The sequence below is a fragment of the Protopterus annectens genome, chromosome 14.part0 (genome assembly GCF_019279795.1).
Source record: "Protopterus annectens isolate FY-2018-M chromosome 14.part0, PAN1.0, whole genome shotgun sequence".
In the NCBI taxonomy this organism is placed as follows: domain Eukaryota; kingdom Metazoa; phylum Chordata; order Ceratodontiformes; family Protopteridae; genus Protopterus; species Protopterus annectens.
In genome coordinates, this window is record NC_056748.1 from 1,043,944,953 (window position 1) to 1,043,965,212 (window position 20,260).

A 20,260-nucleotide genomic window follows, 5' to 3' on the forward strand; every position below is an offset into this window, starting at 1 on the left:
CTTTAGTTTTACTTGCCCCAGATGTCAGGTGCCCCCAAAAGGATAGGCTAAAAAAAAATAGCTTATAAAAGCATGCACTAAAACAATACCTTCATCTACAAGCAAATACACCACATAGGTTGTATAGGATAGAGAAATACAGACAAGTCCCAGCAAAGAAAGGGGGATGGTGGGTGGATGACCTGGACTGCAGTGAATACACCAACATCTACATTTATGGTAGGTACACAACTATTCTAAGTTCATAGTGTTTCACTGTTGCAGTCATTACACTTGGGTTGAATCCCAAAGCTGAGATTTGACTGCTGGGTCTAAACAGAATTAGGAGTGGCAATAAGGTCCTGCAAAACTGCAGTGGCAAAGCCTGCTCTGGATTTAGAGTAAAGAGGCAAGTTGGTGCTTAGTAAAACTGTGCACTGAAGTCCAAGTTGCAGCCTCCAAAATATCCTTGGCTGGTACTCCTGAGGAAGGCTGCTGAAACGGCTGCTGCCCTGGTAGAATGTGGTCCAATGCCCTTAGGCACTGATTTGTCATGTTGTGACTAGCAGAAACAAATGGAGCCTAGTATCCATTTAGAAATAATCTGCTTTGAGATGGCCTTTCCTTGGGATACTGCAGCATATGCCACTAAAAGTTGCTCAGTCTTTCTGAAATACTTAGTTTTGTCCAAGTAGAAGCATAGCTGACTGTGCATGTCCAAAGAATGCAGAAGTCTCTCCCCTTTATTCCGTGGGTTTGGGTAAAAAGTAAGCAAATTAATTGTTTGGTTAAGAGCCACACTGGACACATTAGGCAAAAATGTTGGGTTTGCCCTTAGAGAAACCCTGTCCGGATGGAAGATAAGGTTCCACAGCCATTAATGCCTGCAAGTCAAGACTCTTCTTGCTGAGGTTATTGCTAGGAGCAGAGCTGTTTTCCATAAGAATTTTAATCTCTGCTGTATTAGCTGGTTCAAAAGGAGGCAGAGAGTTTTTCCAAGACAAAAATTGAGGTCCCATGCAGGTATTGGTGCTCTCCTTGGGAGGTCTTGTTTTTGGCCCCTCTGAGAAACTGCCTAGGCAAAATGTGAAAAAATAGGTGGGTCTGTATTGTAATGAGCTGAAATGGCAGAGGCATGGATCTTAATGGATAAGGATAGGCCTTTAAGCACCTCAGATATTGTAAAATCAGAGGAATATTGGGAAAGTACAGTTTTGTACCTACCATAAATGTAGATGTTTGATAGATATGCAACTGCAGTCCTGACATATGGGTTGTCCTGCCTCAGGCAGCCCTTCGGTCGGCCAGATTCCAAAATCTGGGTCCGGCATCGGCTGATGTCTCCTCCCCAACGTCAGAGCGGCTGGAGTATAAAGGCATCCGCCGACGCCATCTTCAGTGTTTCTTGCCCCAGATGCCAGGTGCCCTCCAAGGAAAGCTAAATTGTGAATGGATAAACAGAAATTCCAGACATGAACAGTAATAAACAGATGCACCATAACAGATATCCCCAGCTAAAAAGGAAAGGGGGAATGAACCTAAGGAAAAAAAGCAGAGGGGTAGGAGGGAGGGAAAACCTGACTGCAGTTGCATATCTACCGGACATCTACATTTATGGTAGGTACAAAACTGTACTATGTCCTTCAAGAATGCAACTGCAGTCATAACATATGGGTTGAATACCATAGCCAAGCTGGGGGTGGTAGGATCTAAGCAAGGGATGGTGTAGCTAAAAGACACTGCAGGACTAACTAAGCAAAGCCTGCGCGGGATCTGGAGTATAAAAAGGCAGGTTGTAGTGTTTGGTAAATGTATGCACGGAGCTCCGTGTAGCAGCCTCTAGAATGTCCTTTGTAGCCACTCCTCTTAGAAAAGCAGTGGATGTGGCTATAGCTCTGGTTGAGTGTGGCCTAATATTGGCTGGCACACCTTTTCCATGGAAGGAGTAACAGAATCTGATGCAGTGTCCAATCCATTTTGAACTTGTTTGGAGACTGCCTTTCCTTGCACTCCAGCAGCATAGGCTACAAATAGTTGGTCAGACTTCCTGGTGGTCTTTGTTCTGTCCAAGTAGTAACGTAATTGTCTGTGTATGTCTAAAGTATGCAGCAGCTTTTCTCCTTTATTTTAAGGATTGGGAAAGAAAGTAGGCAGGTGGATTGATTTAGAGACACCCTGGATATCACTTTTGGCATGAAGGATTGGTCCTTAGAGAAACTGTCCTGATGAAAAATGAGAAAGGGAGGTACTGCCATGAGGGCCTATATCTCAGAGACTCTTCTTGCCGAGGTAACTGCCAACAGGAAGACAGTTTTCCAGGAGAGAAATTGCATTTCTGAAGATGCTGCTGATTCAAAAGGAGGAAGAGTTAATTTTTCCAAGACGTAATTGAGGTCCCATGCAGGAACTGGTGGTTTTCAGGGAGGTTTGATATTATTTATTCCTCTTAGAAACTGTCTTAGCAAGGGATGCAAAAACACAGGTGGGTCACAGTTGTAATTTGCTGAGATTGCTGAAGCGTGAATTTTAATGGAAGAATATGAGAGGCCACTATGAATCATTTCTGCCAAGTATTCCAATATCTGAGGTATGCTCATCACTGATGCATCCTGGCCCTTTTTGGCATTCAGGATGATGAATCTCTTCCACCTGGCCGAACAGGTTTTTCTGGTGGAAGGTCTGCGTGCTTCCAACAAGATTTACTGAACCTTTTCGGAGAGGGAGACATGGGTCAAAGTCATGGAACCCTCCAAGCTGTCAGTTGAAATGTTTGCAGGTTTTGATGAACAGACCTGTAATTGTGTTGAGTTAGGAGCAGAGGCCATTGGGGCAAGGGCCACGGTTTGGTGCGAGTTATGCTCAGTAGCAAGGGATACCAGTGCTGCCTTAGCCAGTCTGGAGCTATCAATATTCCTTTTGGTTGCTCTGCTTTGATCTTCAGTAACACCTTGGACAGTAATGGTAGAGGGAATGCATAGATTTTTAGGGTATTCCAGCTGAAGGAGAGCATCCGTTCTCCAGGCTAGAGGATGGCGTGTCCTTGAGCAGAACCTGTCCAGGTGATTATTGAGATGAGAAGCAAAGAGATCTATGTCCGGTCTTCCCATGCAGTTGAGAAAATGTGTGGATGCAGCATCCATTCGTGTGGATCCAAGAAATTTCTGCTCAACCTGTCCGCCAGAACATTGTCCTTGCCCGGAACAAACTGGGATTGCAAATGTATGTTCAGTTTCAGGGACTTTTCCCAAAGAGTCATTATTAGTCTGCAGAGGGGATAAGAGCGAGTGCCTCCTTGTTTGTTTATATATCACATGACAGTGGTGGTCTCTGTCCTTATTAGCAGATGACCTTGAAGAGATTTTCCAAAGGCTTCTACTGCATGTACCACTGCCAACATCTCTTTTTGATTTATGTGCAGAGGCATTTCTGTGGGAGTCCATTGACCTTGAATGCATCTGTCCTCAATGTGTGCCCCCCATCCATAATGAGGCGTCTGTTGTAATGATTTGACTTGCTTGAACTTTGTTGAAAGGCATGCCTTTGTTTAAATGGCTTGCTTGAGCCCACCACAAAAATTCCCTTTGCAGGCATGGAATGAGTGGTATTAAGTCTTCTAGGTTGTGGCTGTGTTGAGACCATAAGCTTTTTAGGTACCATTGTAGCTTTCTCATGTGCAGTCTTGCCAGAGGGATCAGAAGAAGAAGAATGCAAGATGCCATGAACCCCAGGGCCTGCAGGATCTTCCTGGCGGTCAGCTGGGTAAGTTTTGCTAGGCTTTTGAAGTAATCTGGTAAATGCTGTTTCTCCTCTGAGGAAAGCCATTTGTGATTGTGTGTCCAGGTTTGCTCCTAGAAAAATAATCTTTTGGGATGGCAATAGTCTTGATTTTTGAATGCTGACCGTGTATCCCAAAGCCTGTAGCAACTGAATGACATAGTCCAAGTTTTTTATCAAGGTTTGTTTGCTGTCTGCTTGTATGAGGCAGTCATCCAGTTAAGGGTATATTTGAATCCCCTGGAGTCTGCAATGTGCAACTACTGATGCCAGGCATTTCGTGAATACTCTGGGCGCATTAGATAAGCCAAACGGCAATGCTGAGAATTGATAATGCTCTGACCCTGCAAGAAATCTGAGGTATCTTCTGCAGCTGTGTCTGATTGGGACATGCAGGTATGCCTCCTTGAGGTCTAGAGTCACCAGCCAATACCCCTTGCCCAGCATGGGAAGGAGTTGCTGTAACGTCAGCATTTGAATTTTGGCACAATGAGGTAAGTATTCAGTGCGGACAAGTCCAGTATAGGCCTCCATTGCTTTTTTCTTGGAACACTGAATAATCTGGAGTAAAATTCCTTGGCCTTGTTCTGAAGGAGGTACCTTTTCTATGGCTTTCATTTGTATTAATTTGGTAATTTGCTTCAAAGCCTCTGCCCTCTGATTTGGTGGCAGGTCTGGCATTCCTTTTCTTTTTGGCAATGTGTGGAAATGGAACCTGTATCCTTTGTCTATTATTTGCAGTGCCCATGTGTCCCTTGTAATGCTGTGCCAATTTTGAGAATAAAGAAAGCTTTCCACCCAAAGGTGCTTCTAATTGAGCCCTGGTCGGCGGAGTCCGAATAAAGTCATTGTGTCTGTCCTGTTGTAGCAGTTGTGGTTCCTGCACCACCTCTCTGGTTGGGAGTCTGCCACTGACTGCCTCTGTAGGAGCTTCTAGCTTGCCCTCTACCTCTGGCACGCCTACTCCTGCCTCTGAGATCTGTCTGAGTCTGGAAAGGACCAATTCTTAGTAGGTCAATTTCTGCTGAATCTCGGTGGTAGGACTTGCAGAAAATCCTGTTTGCACAGATTTTGCCTTTTCTTTAAATTTCTTTAAGACCTCTTGAGCCGTGGAACCAAATAATTTTTGCTTTTCCATAGGAGCATACAAAAGCTTGGCTTTAACATGGTCTGGTAAAGATTGTTCCTTCAGCCAGGCATGCCTACGTATATAACTGCACCTGTCATAACTGACCTACATGAAGCTTCCAACGCATCATAACCACACTGCAAGAAGTGGTTACTAACCTGCTGGGAGTTATGCACCAGATCCTGAAGGGATTTGCGATCAAGGGGTTCAGAAGAGGACAGTTTCTTATGCAATTCATCTAACAAATACTCTTGGGTACTGTATCATATGAAATTGACAATTTAATGACCTCATGGAAAGAGTTGCAGAAGTATACACTCTTACCCCATCTCTCTAAAGCTCTGGACTCTCTTTCAGAGGGTAAAGGATTTTTAGCAGTGGCAGCTGCAACCCCTTTTGGGCCCTGGGAAATAGTTTCTGGATCAGCAGAGTGGGCCTTGTACAGATGTAGATGTGAATCCGGGACCCTGTAGTACCAGTCAGGTTTGGCAGGTGCCGGAGGGAGAGAGTCAGGGGCTGTACTAGCATCAGAGTACACATCAAAGACATTCAAAACAGGAGGTATAGCTAAAGGCCTATGCTGAGGCAAATGTAAAAAGGTCCTTAATCTCTTTCTAGAATCAGAATTCCTGACCCTGCCATTGAAAATGTTCTCAGAGTGTAGTGTCTCTCCAAAGGAAAACTCTTCAGGAGGGGAGGCCAAGGGAATAAATTCTTCAGCATCAGAATCCTCGTAGGCCAAATAAGCCTCCTCCTGGGGTTTGACAGAGCAGAGCCATCAGTGGACTCATCTGAGGAGTGGTGGTCAGAGGGCTCAACCCTGGGTCTTTTGTCTGGAGGTGGTTGAGCCCCTGTCCGGATGAGGTTGAGAACCTCTAATGAGATAAGATCCTCTGCTAGGCTAATAATCTGTGAGCCAGTAGAAGGTCTCAGAGAGGAAACCTTGGGAGGCAAAGCTTTAGTAAGCTTAGCAGCTTAAGCCCTAGAAAAAGCCTTAGTGGACATGGATGCAGGGGGTCTGGCTGCACCACGTGCAGGAGTGGACTTGTCTAACGGAATGGTGTCGGAAGGTTCCTGAACACCAGATTCAATAGGTAATTCAATAACCGGCTCGGCCAAGGCCTCCGGGGCTGAGGTAGTTTGTTGTGCAGTTTCGGTAATGGGAAGTACCAAGGACTCTGTTTCAGCTGAGACAGACGCTCTCGGTAGGCCTGACCGTGGTTTCAGCCGAAACCATGGCCCGCGTGAGTCGGTCCTTGTCCTTCTGTTTGACAGAATGCAAAGTCGGGGTCTCAGACGGCATCTTATAAGCAAAACTAGCCCCAAAGAATTCCTCTGCAAACTCCGACAGACGTCTAAGAGTTCGTCGGTTGAAGGAAGCACAGGCTGAACACGCCAAGACGTCGTGGTCTGGGCCTAGGCAAGGGAGGCAGTAAGAGTGGAAATCCTTATGAGGTATTTGTTTCCCACAAGTTCAACAATTAACTATCTGACATCGGCTGAGGCAAGAAAGAGTCCCCAACGGGATACTTAGCTTTTTCGAAGTCTTCGGTAGCCGAATCACAGGAGCTGGCCGACCGGCACTTGCGAACTGCTTCTGCTTCGGGCACCACATGGCAAGAAAGACTGGGGAAGATGGCGTCTGCTGATGCTTTTATACCCCAGACGCTCTGACGTCGGGGAAAGTGTGACATCAGCCGAGGCCAGACCCAGACTTTGGAATCCGACCGAAGGGCTGCCTGAGGCAGGACAACCCATATGTGATGACTGCAGATGCATCCTTGAAGGACATCTAGGTGGAGCCAGGATGCCCTGCAAGACTGTAGTGGCAAAGCCCACTCTAGTTTTGGAGTATAAAGGTATGTGATGGTGCTTGGAGAAAGTATGTACAGAACGCCAAGTGGCTGCTTACAAAATATCTTTGGTAGGAACCCCCATGAGGAAAGCTGCAAAGGTAGCTGTGGCCCTTGTGGAGTGAAATCTGATCCCTGTAGGTACAGATTTACCAGGAAAAGAGTAACAAACGCGTACATAGTGGGCTTTCCATTTTGAGATTGTCTGTTTGGAAATAGGCTTCCCTTGAGCACCTGTAGCATAGGACAGTTGCTCCGATTTTCTGAAAGGCTTTGTCCTGTCCAAATAACGGAGCCGTCTGTTCAAGGAATGTAGTAGCCTCTTCCCTTTGTTTTGTGGATTAGGGTAAAACGTAGGTAAGTGGATAGCCTGATTCAAGGCTACCCTGGATACTATCTTTGGCATAAATGGATTGGTTCGTAAGGAAACTCTGTCCTGATGGAAAATGATGAAAGGCTGCACAGCCATGAGGGCTTGTAGTTCCTAAACCCTGCGTGCTGAGGTGATAGCTAGAAGGAAGGCTGTTTTCCATGACAAAATATTGCAGATGTTGAAGCAGCTGGCTCAAAAGGAGGCAGGGTTAGTTTTTCTAGATTGAAATTGAGGTCCCAAGCCGGTACTGGTTGCTTCCTTGTGGGGTTTTATATTCTTAGCCCTTATGAGGAACTGTCTTAAGAGAGGGTGAGAGAATAAAGGAGGATCAGTGTTGTACTCTGCAGAAATGGCAGAGGCATGGATTTTGATGGAGGAGAATGAAAGTCCACTGCTTAGCAGCTCTGCTAGGTACTGTGTTATGAGGTAAATTCACTATTCCAGGATTCTGACCCTTTTTCTGATTCCAGACAAAACAGTTTCCATTTTAAAGAGTAGGCTTTTCTACTAGAAGGCCTTCTGGCCTCTAAAATGACATCCTGCACCTCCTTGGAGAGTAGGGTCTGCTGTGAATTTAAGGAATCCTCCATGTGGCTAGATTGAGTGTTTTCAGCTGACTGAAGAGTTTTGAAGTTGTGCTGAGTCAGTAGAAGAGGCATTATAAGCAGGATCCATGGTGGGGAATGAGTCAGGCTCCTCAGGAGTGGGTACCAGTGTTGTCCTGGCCAGTCTGGAGCAATGAGAATCTTTGGTCCATCTGCTCTGGCTTTTAATAGAACTTTGGCCAGCAGTGGAAGAGGAGGAAAGGCATAAGCAGTCACTGTTGTCCAACTGAAAGTGCGTCCACTTTCCAGGCCTGAGGATGAAAGGTCCTCTAGCAGAATTTTGTCAATTGGAAATTTGTGGGTGGCAGAGAGATCTATGTCTGGCCTTCCCCATGCTTGAATTATCATTGTAAAAACTTGAGGATGCAACTTCCATTCGTGTGGCTCTGTCATATTTCGGCTCAGGTTGTCTGCCAGTGTGTTTTCCTTCCCTGGCAGGAATTGTGCTTGAAGTTGGATTTGCAATTCAAGCAGTGTTCCAAAGGGACATGGCTAGTCTGCACAAGGGGTATGAATGAGTTCCTCCCAGTTTGTTTATATACCACATCACTGTGGTGTGGTCTGTTCTTATCAATAGCTGTCCTGGATGCAGTAGGTCTTTGAAAGCCAAAATAGCATTTATTACTGCTAGCATTTCCTTTTGATTGATGTGTAGGTGCTTCTCTTTGTGACCATTTGCCCGGAATGCACCGATCTGTCATGTGTGCCCCCCCCAGGCGTAGTCAGAGGCGTCTGTTGTGATGACTTGATTTGCTTGAGGCTTGCAGAATGGGAGACTTGTTTCTTTGGCATGCTTGAGCCCACCACAGAAATTCCTTTTGAAGACATGGAATCCGTGGTATGATTGTTTCCAAACTGTGGCTGTGTTGAGACCATAAGTTTTTTTAGGTACCATTGAAGTTTCCTCATATGCAGCTTTGCACATGGAATTAGTAGGATGCAGGTTGCCATGAATCCCAGAGCCTGCAGGATTTTCCTTGCAGTTAGCCTGGTGAAGGTTGCCAGTTTTCTGAAGTATTGAGTTAATTGCCCTTGTTTCTCTGGTGTGAGGTAGGCCATCTGGGTGTTTGTATCCAAGCTGGCACAGAGGAAAATTATTGTTTGAGAGGGTATTAGTCCTTCCTTGTGTATCCCAGAGACTTCAAAAACATTATTACAAACGCCAGGTGTTTCAGAAGTGTTTGCTGTCCGCTTGGATCAGGCAGTCGTCCAGATATGGGTATATTTGTATCCCTTGAAGTCTGCAGAAGGCAATTACTGATGCCAAGCATTTCGTGAACACTCTGGGCGCAGTAGATAAGCCAAAGGGCAATGCAGAGAATTGATAATGGGATGAACCTGCAAGAAATCTGAGGTATCTTCTGCAATCTTGTCTGATTGGGACATACAGGTATGCCTCCTTGAGGTCCAATGTCAGCCAAGACTCCTTGCCCAGCATGGGAAGAAGCTGCTGTAATGTGAGCATCTTGAACTTTGGTACGAGTAAATGCGTTTAGGATGGATAGGTCCAAAATAGGTCTCCAATTTTTGCCCTTCCTTGGTACCAGGAATAGTCTGGAATAAAAACCTTGACCCTGTTCTTATGCAGGTACCTCTTGAATAGCTTTCATGTCCATGAGATCTGAAATTTGTTTGTGCCTCTGCCCTTTTGATTGTGTGGCAGGTTAGGCATGCCTCATTTTTGGAAGGGTGTGAAAGTGGAATCTGTAGCCTCTGTCTATAACGTCCAGGATCCATTTGTCTTGTGACAATATGCCATTTTGAAAATGCCAGTTCTGCCTAAAGGTGCTGCCATTTGAGCCTTGCTTGGCATGCAAAGGGGAAGTCATTGGGTCTGCTTTCTGAACGGCTGTGAACTATCCTCACCCCCTCTTGGTGTAGGTGTTTGCCCTCTACCTCTCAGGTAACCATCTACCTATGAGGTCTGTCCATGGCTGGAAAGGGACCAATTTTTTGAAGGCCAATTTCTACTGAAATGTGGCGGTTGTACCTGTAGGAAATCTTTCACCATTTGCATTGATTTTGCCTTTTCCTCCATTTTCTTTAATACCTCCTCAGCTTTAACAAACAAGACATCCTTTTGAAGAGGTGCATCTAGTAATTTAGCTTTGACATTATCTGGTAAGGTTTGCTCTTTGAGCAAAGCATGTCTACATATGACTGATCCTGTAACAGCAGCTCTACAAGAGGCCTCTAAAGCATCAAAACCACATTGCAAGGTATGTTTACCCACTTGCTCTGCACTATGCAACAAATCCTGCAACTCCTTCAAGTCTGGTTGTTCAGGTTGTGACATTTTGCTTTTCAACTGAGATAACAAAAACTGTTGATACTTTAACATATGGAACTGACAATTTAATGCCCTCATGGTTAAAGTGGCAGAGGTGTATACCTTTCCCCCCCACCTTTCTAAAGCTCTGGAGTCTCTGAAGGTAATTGATTTTTGGCAGTGGAAGCCTTAATACCCTTGGGACCCTGTGAAATAGTTTCTGGGTCAGCCGCATGGCTTTTGTATAGGAATTGGTGTGAATCAGGAACCCGGTAATACCTGTCAGGCTCGACTGGAGCTGGAGGTAAAGAATCTGGGTTAAGGTTTCCCCAAAAGAGTAATCCTCGGGGGGGGGGGAATGGACTCCTCTGCATCAGAATCTTTGAAAGGGGAGTAAGAATGTTCCTGGTCCTCAGAATGCTCTGAAATAATGGAGGCCTGGTCCGAGGAAAGGTATTCTTCCTCCACTCTGGGCCTTTTATCAGGGGTTCTCAACCCCCCCGGACAAGAGTAATCAAATCCTCAGCCATTTAGGCATGGGGCCCTGTGGAGCTTATCTTTTAGAATGCATGGCTGCTTTAGATTTAGTGTAAGCCTTAATGGAAAAAGGCCTGAAAACACCTTGAGAGGTGGCAGGCCTGTCTGAACTCAGTTTCCCCGCCAAGAGTGACTTCGGTATCTGTACTCTGGGCCGAAGAGCCTGCGACCTCTGGCACAGAAGACACCACTAATAAGCGTCATCGGTAGTCAAGGGCTGCGTAGGCGCCTCGCTGAGAACCGGAGCACATGTAGTCTGCTTTAGCATAGTGTCGGTAGAAGTCGCGGACCTCGTATGTCGGTCCTTATCTTTAAGTCATTTACTCAAAATTGGAGTCTGAGTATCCGACGACATGTTGTAATTAACTTTTTGCCAAAATAGTGTTGTGTGAACTCCGCCAGACGGTTGGTGTCTCCGCTGAATGTAGCATGGAAACGACAGGCCGAGACGTCATGGTCTGGGCCTAAGCAAGGAATACAGAGGGAATGAAAATCCTTATGCGGTATTTGCTTCCCACATGAAATGCAATTATTAACTTTGTCTGACATCGGTCTGAGGCAAGAAAAGTTTCCCCAACGGGGTACTTAGCTTTATACAAGTCTTCGGTTGAGAAATATTTGTAATCTTAGAGCTGGCAGACCGGCACTTGCGAACTGCTTCTGCTTCGGGCACCACGCAGCAAGAAAGACTGAAGAAAATGGCGTCTGCTGGTTCTTTTATACCCCTGTCGCACTGACGTCAAGGAAGAAGCGACGTCAACAGACACCGGACCTAGACTTTGGAATTCGGCCAACCGAGGACCCGCCTGACGGCAGGAGAACCCATCTGTTATGACTGCAGCTGTATGCACGATGAACATCAAGTGACAGTAAGAATGAAGTCTCACTATGGGATCCACTTTCCACAGGCAAGAATTAACTTTAGACATCAGTGAGTGCAAGAAAAAATGGATCCCAAACATGGTACTTGCCTTTAGACGTTTTCAGCCGAAATTCAACTTCTGCTAGCGACCAACTGGCATGCATGCGAACTGCTTCTGCTACAGGTTCCATGGCAAAAAACTGATGTTATGACATCAGCTGCCTTGCTTTATAGCACTGACGACCTGACGTCAGACTACAAGAGACTGCAGCAGACAAAAAACTGACTGGTATTCAGGCCGGCAGAGTGCTACCACAGCAGGGATAACCCACAGGTGAGGACTGCAACAGTAAAACTAAGAAAAATCTCTGGTGACAAAGACCTGCTAGCAGCTTCAGACTCTGTAGTCCAGTGTCAGGATGTGATAAGCCTGCATCATAGCAGCCTCCAGATCGCAGCAAAAAAATTAGCCTAAAAGGTGTCTTACTGGGTACTGCAAAGGAGCCTCACTTGCGTCAAGTCAAAGCAAATGCCTTTAGCCTTTGACATTCAAATATTTATCCATTTACTTTAGGAATGGCTTAATTGGGAACAGGCGTAGGCCATGGTGTAAAGCACAGCCTCATCTGAATCCAAGTGCTGATGCAGGGACTTTGCCCTACACCCAAGTCTTACTATTAAACCTAGCACAGAATGGGCAGCTAGGGCTTTAGAATCACTAACCTAGGCAAGAGATTCAATAAAATAAAAGCATGTGGGGATTTGTTCTCTGCACAAAGAGCGAATAACCTTTCTGAACACAAGCAAAATACAACCTTAAACAGAAGTTTCCCAATGGAGTACTTATGATACTTTGGTGTATGGCAATGCTGTGGAATGGAGTCTTGTGCATCGGACTACATGACACGTTGATAGAACTGAAGTGCCAACCACTGTACCTTATAACCCCAGTGTCCTGGACAACCAGAGATACGATGCAGGACACTGCCATTTGAACCAGTCATGGCCTTCTGCATTAAAGTACCATGACTTCAACAATGGTTATAATGAGCCACTGAGCAGTATGGTGGGTGTTAAGAGCCAAGCAGATCTCCCAATAGACCCCATAAAATGTTTCCCTGCTAGACTCCTCCAAAGCACCACAGCCATGCTTAAATTGCTTGGCAAATTGGCAACAGGCATAGCTCTATTCTAGCACCTTCTTGCTCACAGCCTTATCCTCAATACCCCCTACTTTCAATTTCATCCAAGTTCTCCCCCATTTAAATGTATGAAACTGCCAAGTCAAAGCTCACATGGCCAATGCAGCTAAAGTGTATACTTCCTAGCCAAATTTGAGATCTAAGCTATTTGACGAAGCGTTACTGGAACATCCATTGAACTCCTCTGAAAAGAACACCAAGATCTACCACCTGTATTCATACACAGATGCCTGTGAGACTGCAGCACTCAAATGTGGGCTTCCAAGGGGTAGGGGGGGAAGTCTAGCTGAATGGCCCAGAGGGCATATACTGCCACCTATACAGGCTCCAAAAGCAGCTGTTCCCTCAGCCATGTAGAACTCTTGAAAAGGCCCAGTCAGCTGCCTGACTACTAAGTGCAATAAAAACTACAGTAATGCTAAGGAATGCAGTCACCTGGAACCCAGCATTACACAAGTCTAGCACTTTCCACAAAGTACACATCTTCCACCCCCTGCCTTCCAACTAAGCAGAGAGCTTTCTGGAGCTATAGTGTGAAAATGTCAGTTAAGGGCCCTTACAACTAGAGAAACAAGTGTAGGCTTCATTCAAAAAACATTAAAAACCCTGTTCTCTATCATTTGGGGGTGTTCCTGAAAGAACCACTCCTGGATCCCTTGGAATACAAACATACCACTTCTGGATCCACCACAAGGCTTTTATATAGATGCACAGGAAGGAGGCTGTGAAGCCAGCTGCAGGGAAGTCAAAGACCACATAATCCAGGACCTCCAATACTAGAGGAAGAGCAAGAGGACAGGGCTCTAGCAACACAAGATAATGCAGGAGTATTTTCTTAAGAGTATTCCTTAGCCTCCCATTTAATTTGCTCACCTTGTGAAGAACATTCTCCAGAGATGAAGTCAAAGTGGTTAGGTTGAGGCCAGTATATCCACAGGCTCAACAGCTGGAAAAGTATTGAAGGGACAGCAAGTTAACACATGCCAACACTTCCAGAAAGATTGCTGAAGGAACAAAAGCTTTTAATACAGCTGCTTTCATCCTGAGAAATACATGGAAGATCTCAGCCTGACCAAGCCCTCTGAATAGGCCTGGGAGGAGTGGGGCTTTGGCTAAAACAGGTGATGCCGGAAGAAACTACTTTTGCAGTTTGGGCATAGAGTCAGAAGCCTCAGGATACAGGCACGCAGCCACAACTTGCATCAGTGCTCTCAGGGTCTTCAGACAATGGAGAAGCTGCCTTCCTGCACAGACACCAGTATTCAGGCACAAGAAGTAGAGGTCTGCACAGGAGCTCCAGACCCTAATGACTGAAATATGCCAGTTGGAGCAAGGAATTACAATCACTTAAGGACTGTACCAGAGGACTCTGCCAAACTGGAAGCCATTGGAAAGGCTGTGAAAGCGTCTCATCTTCAACATTAACCCACAGAGTGCAATTTGATACCGCAAGTGTTGAATACGTGCTTCACTGGGATTGTTATGAAATCACACGACTTGTTGCATACACCTTTTCAGAATGTGCTCTAGGTGTTAAACTGTCACACTGGGGACAGACTGCTGCATCATGCTCTGGACCAAGGCAGATTGAAAAAAGTTACGCAGATATTCCACTATCCAAAATTACTTATTTTCTGACATTTATACAATTACTCCTATAATCACCTAGTAATGGAAGTTCCCAGAGTATTTAGTCTCCTGCTTTAAGACCAACCTGAAGTTCTGCACTGCATAAAAAATACCTCAGAAGGCAAGCAACTGAACATGGTGCTGGCCAACTACCATTTGTACGATCAATTCCTAACATTACGGAGAGTGCCCACCAGGTTGTAAAAGGGGGGGGGGGGGTTCACTAGTAATCAAGTTGGTGTCAAACTTCTAAGGCAGGAAATCTGTCATTACTGCAACAGTGAGCCAGAGAGCATCCACTACTCGGATGCAACATGCATAGACAGAAAACCCACCAAGCACCTGCAAGCAGGGAGTCTAGTGGCAGGAGAATTGCATCAGATTAATTTTCTACACCTTTCAATAGGATATCCTCTCTGGAAATTTTACCCTCTACATGGGAAGGAGGAGCTTCCACATGCAAGCCATCAAATCCCTAAATTTCCTGGATGGTCCCACCAACTGTATGCAATCTGGGCCACACCCCTACAAAGATGGATGTGCCAGGTTCTGCAAGCTAGATATCCTTCAAAGGGACATGCCAGCAACACTAGGAAAATAGGTGTAGTCCAGGGGATGCTGGTCATCACAGTAGCATTGCAGTAATCTCTACAAGTGATCACAGCTAAATCCACCCTTGAGACCAGCCACTTAAGCACACTGCTACAAGGCTAAGAAGCAGCCAAACTACTGTACCTTAAAAAATGTTTATGCAGAACGTACCTCTCCTGAAAGATGTTCTATACATGAAAAAAATCTTGTGAACCATGTCAAACTTCCTAACTCCAACCTGCGAGAGATCTGTACAGTCAGAAGACAAGACAGCAAAACAGCAGTAGCTAGGCTCCAAATGGTCTACACTAAAGAGCATCATGCAACTAAACATTAAACCCAAAAGCTGAGGACAGTTGATGTCAAAACTCAACTGCATCTGCCCAAATGTCTTTACAATCCTCTTTTGGGAGGTCACGATGCAGTAACCTAAGCTGTTGGAGTGCATACAGATTCAAAGACTATGGCGTGAACATGGCAAATCAGTTTTGCCTACAAGAATAAAAAGACTACAGCCCTTTTGTACTTCTCTTCCAGCTGGTGACCTTAACATGCAGATGTATATAAAAAACAGTCACAGCATAAAATGCCAAGTCTATGCAAGCATTTTTGTACACCACTACTTTGTAGACTACTCAACCTACCTCAAACTAAAAAGTTTACCAGCATTATGCTGGAAAATATGAAGCACATCAGAAAATGCACAACACAAAAACTAAAGATTTGAAAATTTCAATATACTCACATCATGGTAGCTTTTGTAACCGTAGCGTCTCATCATTTCCTCTTGCTGGCGCCTCATTTCTTCCTCACGTCTGCGGCGTTCCTCCTCTTGTCTTAAAGGACAATGGGATTTTGTTATTAAATGCACAACTTCCATCCTCTCTCCATTTACTATCCCTCCTACGAATACATGTAAAACTTTAGGACTTTATCCACTAGAACAGTACCCTACTGTACTACAGTGGCTTCACTTTCAAAAAACTTTCCTACCCTGATAAAGCTTGCTGCAGTCTGCAATCCATTGAGAACACCTATGAACAGGTAGTTTTCTGGCCAGTTCCTTCCCCAAAATGACATTTCCAAAACCTTCCTGCCCCAAATACAGAAAGGGAAGGCTAGAAAGTACAGTTGTGTACCTAGCATAAATGTAGATGTTAGAGTGTATTCACTGTTGCAGTCATTACAATTGGGATATCCTGCTGGCAGGCTACCCGCAGTCGGCCCGAGTTCCAACATCTAGGTCCAGCATCTGTTGCTGTCATCTCCCTGACGTCAGTGCGCCAGGGGTATAAATGATGCAGCAGATGCCATTTTCTTCAGTTTCTTGCCCCAGATGCAGGTGCCCCTAAAAAGGTAGGCTAAATTATGCCAATAAGCATGCACACTAAAAACAACTTTTCCTTCATCTACAAGCAAATACACCACATAGGTTGTATAGAATAGAAAAGTACAGAAGTCCCATCAAAGGAAAAGGGGATGGTGGGAGGGTAACCTGGACTGCAACAGTGAATACACTATCTACATTTATGGTAGGTACACAACTGTACTATGTTAATAGTGTTTCACTGTTGGTCATTACGATTGGGTTGAATCCCTAAGCTAAGGTTGGGAGGCTGATGCTAAATAGGAGTAGGAGAGGCCATCAGGCTCTGCAGAACTGCAGTAGCAAAGCCTGCCCTGGATTTAGAGTAGAGAGGTAAGTGATGGTGTTTTGTAAAAGTATGCACTGAACTCCCCAAGTTGCAGCCTCCAAGATGTCTTTGGTCGGTGGTACTCTGAGGAAGGCTGCTGCTCTGGTTGAATGTGGCCTAATGCCCTTAGGCACTGATTTGCCATACTGTGAATAGCAGTAATGAACGCAGTGGCCTATCCACTTTGAAATAGCCTGTTTTGAGATGGGCTTTCCTTGTGATCCTGCAGCATATGCCATTTGAAGTTGTTCAGTCTTTCTGAAAGCTTTGGTTCTGTCCAAGTAGAAGCGTAGATGCCTGTGAATGTCCAAAGAAAGCACAAGTCTCTCACCATTATTCTGTGGGTTTGGGCAAAAGGTGGGCAAATTAATTGTTTGGTTAAGGGCCACACTGGACGCTACCTTGGGCATAATGTAGGGATTGTCCCTAGAGAAACCTTGTCAGGATGGAAAAGCGGTTCCACAGCCATGAGTGCCTGTAACTCAGACTCATCTAGTGGAGGTTATTGCTAGGAGCAGAGCAGTTTTCCAGGATAAGAATTTTATATCAGCTGCAGAGGCTGGTTCAAAACAGAGGCAGTGTGAGTTTGTAAGACATAGTTGAGGTAGGTACTGGTGCTCTCCTTGGAGGTCTTGTTTTTGGCCCCTCTGAGGTACTGCCTTACTAACGGATGAGAAAAAATAAGGTATGTACCTACCATAATGTTCCAGGTTAGTTTTCTTCTCGCCTTTTCTTGCTGGTTGGGTTCGGAGCAGATCCTCTGCTCAGACTCTGCCACCTTCTAAAGCTAGAGAGCTATTTACTGGCTTGAAGCCTCCCCATATCCCAACAAAACCTGGCGCTAGATCCCCAGATATCGTTTGGTAGACCTAACTACAGACAAATACAAGGACACCTGTCCTAACAGCATGTTAGGCTACAGAGCTAAAAGGTTGAGGGAACTAGCCAGCTAAAAGGAAGTCAGAGGGAAACTTCTCGGTCTATTAGGATAGGGGGACAGAAGGTGGGACGCAAGAAAGAAGGCGAGAGGACAACCAACATGGAACGTTATGGTAGGTACATAACTTCTAAATGTGAAGTTGTCTAGCTCGCCTTCATTCTTGCTGGTTGGGACACCGTCCCTGGCACCTCCGTCCTGGGTGGCTCATCGGAACAGACTTCAGCACAGTGGAACCAAAATCAGCTCTGCTCCTAGAGACCACATCCAGCTTATGAGAAATAAATTTATGGGGAGTGAACACTAGAAAAAATCCAAAATGTAGCTTCTGGTATGGCAAAAAAGACGTTTGCAAAATGTGTTTTAATTAATATTGGCGCCAAAATGGGTCAACTGTGCTATTTAAGGAGTGCTGAAACATTAATTTGTACGTTCTGAGGAAGTTTGCAGGTACAGATGAAAGCGCTTAACGTATCTCATTTTGTGACTAATTCAATAGTGTTGTGTGTCCGAGCAGAGGCATCCATAGTCTTTTTTGCCATACCAGAAGCTACATTTTGGAAATTTATGGGGAGTGGCCCATGTAGCTGCCGCACAAATGGCTTCCATTGGTAATCTTGCCTGAAACGATACAGAAGTAGCTAAAGCCCTAGTAGAGTGGCCTTTTGGTTTAGCAGGGAGCAGTTTGTTCAATTGATAAATCAAATAGAAGTCAACCACCTAGAGAAAGAGGTACTTCAGACACTGGTAGACCTTGTTTACCTTTAGCATAAGACAGGAAGAGCTGATCCGATTTTCTAATTTTAGTCCTATGCAAGTAGAAACGTAATTGTCTATGAACATCCAACTGATGTATAATTTATGTTCAACTTTGTTGGAATAATTTGGGAAGACCGGAAGATCAATGGACTGAATGAGATTACTCAGAAGGTACTCTAGGAAGAAAGGAGGGATTAGTCCTGAGCAAAACTATCATTGTGGAAGACAGAATACGGAGGGCGAACACAAAGGGCCTGGAGTTCAGAAACTTCTGGCTGAGGTAATTGCCACAAGAGGGTTCTCCAAGAAAAACTTGGAGAAACATGAAGCTGTGGGTTCAAAGGGGGGCAATATTAGAGAAGCTAAGATCAAATTAAGATCCCACGGAGATGGGGGATCTCTTACTGGGGGCCTGAGCAAAGAAGTCCCTTTGAGAAAGGCTTTGCAAAGCTTATGGGACATACTAGTTTCAGATAGGCCTGTATGAAAATATAAAAAATTGCTGCTAACTGAACTAATGGTGGCAGAAGAGGACCCAGCCTGAAAAAGTTCCGCTAAGAAATCCAAAACGTGGTGGACCGGGGCTGAAAAGGGATCTGTTTTTAGACTCTGCCCAGCAAGAGAAACGTTTCCACTTACCGGCACAAGTTTTTCTGGTGGTAGATTTGTGTGAAAAGATAATTTCATGCACAGATTGGGAAATGTCCGGAAGCCTGGCTAAGGTTGGAAGTGGAGCAACCAAGCAGTGAGGTTGAGAGACTGCAGGGATTGGTGCAACCCACCCGAATGATGGATCAGAAGGTCTGGTACTGGGTCCAGGACTGCTCCAGGAGGTGATGCAGGAACGGAAACCAAATTTGTCGAGGCCAGTAGGGGGAAAAGGATCCTCTTGCATCCCAGCACGGTAGCTTTCTGTATTAGTTTGGGAATCAGGGGAAATGGAGGGAATACATAAAGTCTGAGGCCAAACGTGGATTAGAGTGTCTCTGGGAGGGTATCCGGGAAGGGGGAGGATAGAAAAGAAACTGTAGCACTTCCTGTTGAAGGGGGTGGCAAAAAGGTCGCAGCAAGGCTGACTCCATTTGTGCAAGATTTGGTCAGCCACTAGACCACTCGTGAGGCATGAGAAAGTACAGTTTTGTACCTACCATAAATGTAGATGTCCGATAGATATGCAACTGCAGTCCTGATATGGGTTGTCCTGCCTCAGGCAGTCCTTCGGTCAGCCAGATTCCAAAGTTTGGGTCCAGCGTTGGCCGATGTAGACTCCTCCCAGACGTCAGAGCGGCTGGAGTATAAAGGCATCAGCCAAAGCCATCTTCTTCAGTGTTTCTTGCCCCAGATGCCAGGTGTCCTCCAAGGAAGGCTAAATTTTGTGAATGGATAAACAGATAAAAACCAGACATGCACAACAGTAATAAACAGATACACCATAATATATATCCCCAGCTGATAGGCAAGGGGAGAAAGGACCCAAAAAGGGAAAACAGAGGGGTAGGAGGGAGGGAAAACCTGACTGCAGTTGCATATCTATCGGACATCTACATTTATGGTAGGTACAAACTGTACTATGTCCTTCAAGAATGCAACCGTAGTCCTGACATGGGTTGAATACCATAGCCAAGCTGGGGGTGGTAGGACTAAGATGGTGTAGCTAGAAGGCCCTGCAGGTCTGCCGAAGCAAAGCCTGCTCGGGATCTGGAGTATGGCAGGTTGTAGTGTTTGGTAAATGTATGTACGGAGCTCCATGTAGCAGCCTCTAGAATATCTTTTGTAGCCACTCCTCTTATAAAAGCTGTGGATGTGGCCATAGCTCTGGTGGAGTGTGGTCTATTAGCTGGCACACTTTCCATGAAAATAACAGAATCTGATGCAGTGTCCAATCCATTTTGAGATTGTTTGGTGACTGCTTTTCCTTGCACTCCAGCAGCATAGGCTACAAACAGTTGGTCCGACTTCCTGGTGGACTTTGTTCTGTCCAAGTAGTAGCGTAGTTGTCTGTGAATGTCTAAAGTATGCAGCAGCTTTTCCCCTTTATTTTGAGGGTTAGGAAAGAAAGTAGGCAGG

The 20,260-nt window shown here is 45.3% G+C and overlaps 2 protein-coding genes across 9 annotated transcripts in view; both read right to left on the bottom strand.

The window, feature by feature from the left end:
• Positions 1 to 20,260, bottom strand: part of LOC122789416 — a 1,105,687-nt gene that overhangs the window by 745,526 nt on the left and 339,901 nt on the right. The gene's annotated exons all lie outside the window — the stretch shown is intronic.
• NONO (non-POU domain containing octamer binding) overlaps positions 1 to 20,260 on the bottom strand; it is a 677,532-nt gene that overhangs the window by 433,486 nt on the left and 223,786 nt on the right. For all 7 annotated transcript variants that reach the window (XM_044056848.1, XM_044056846.1, XM_044056852.1 and 4 more), the window contains exon 8: positions 15,549 to 15,639. In XM_044056848.1, the coding sequence (XP_043912783.1) occupies positions 15,549 to 15,639 (91 nt within the window). The remainder of the gene's footprint in view (positions 1 to 15,548; positions 15,640 to 20,260) is intronic.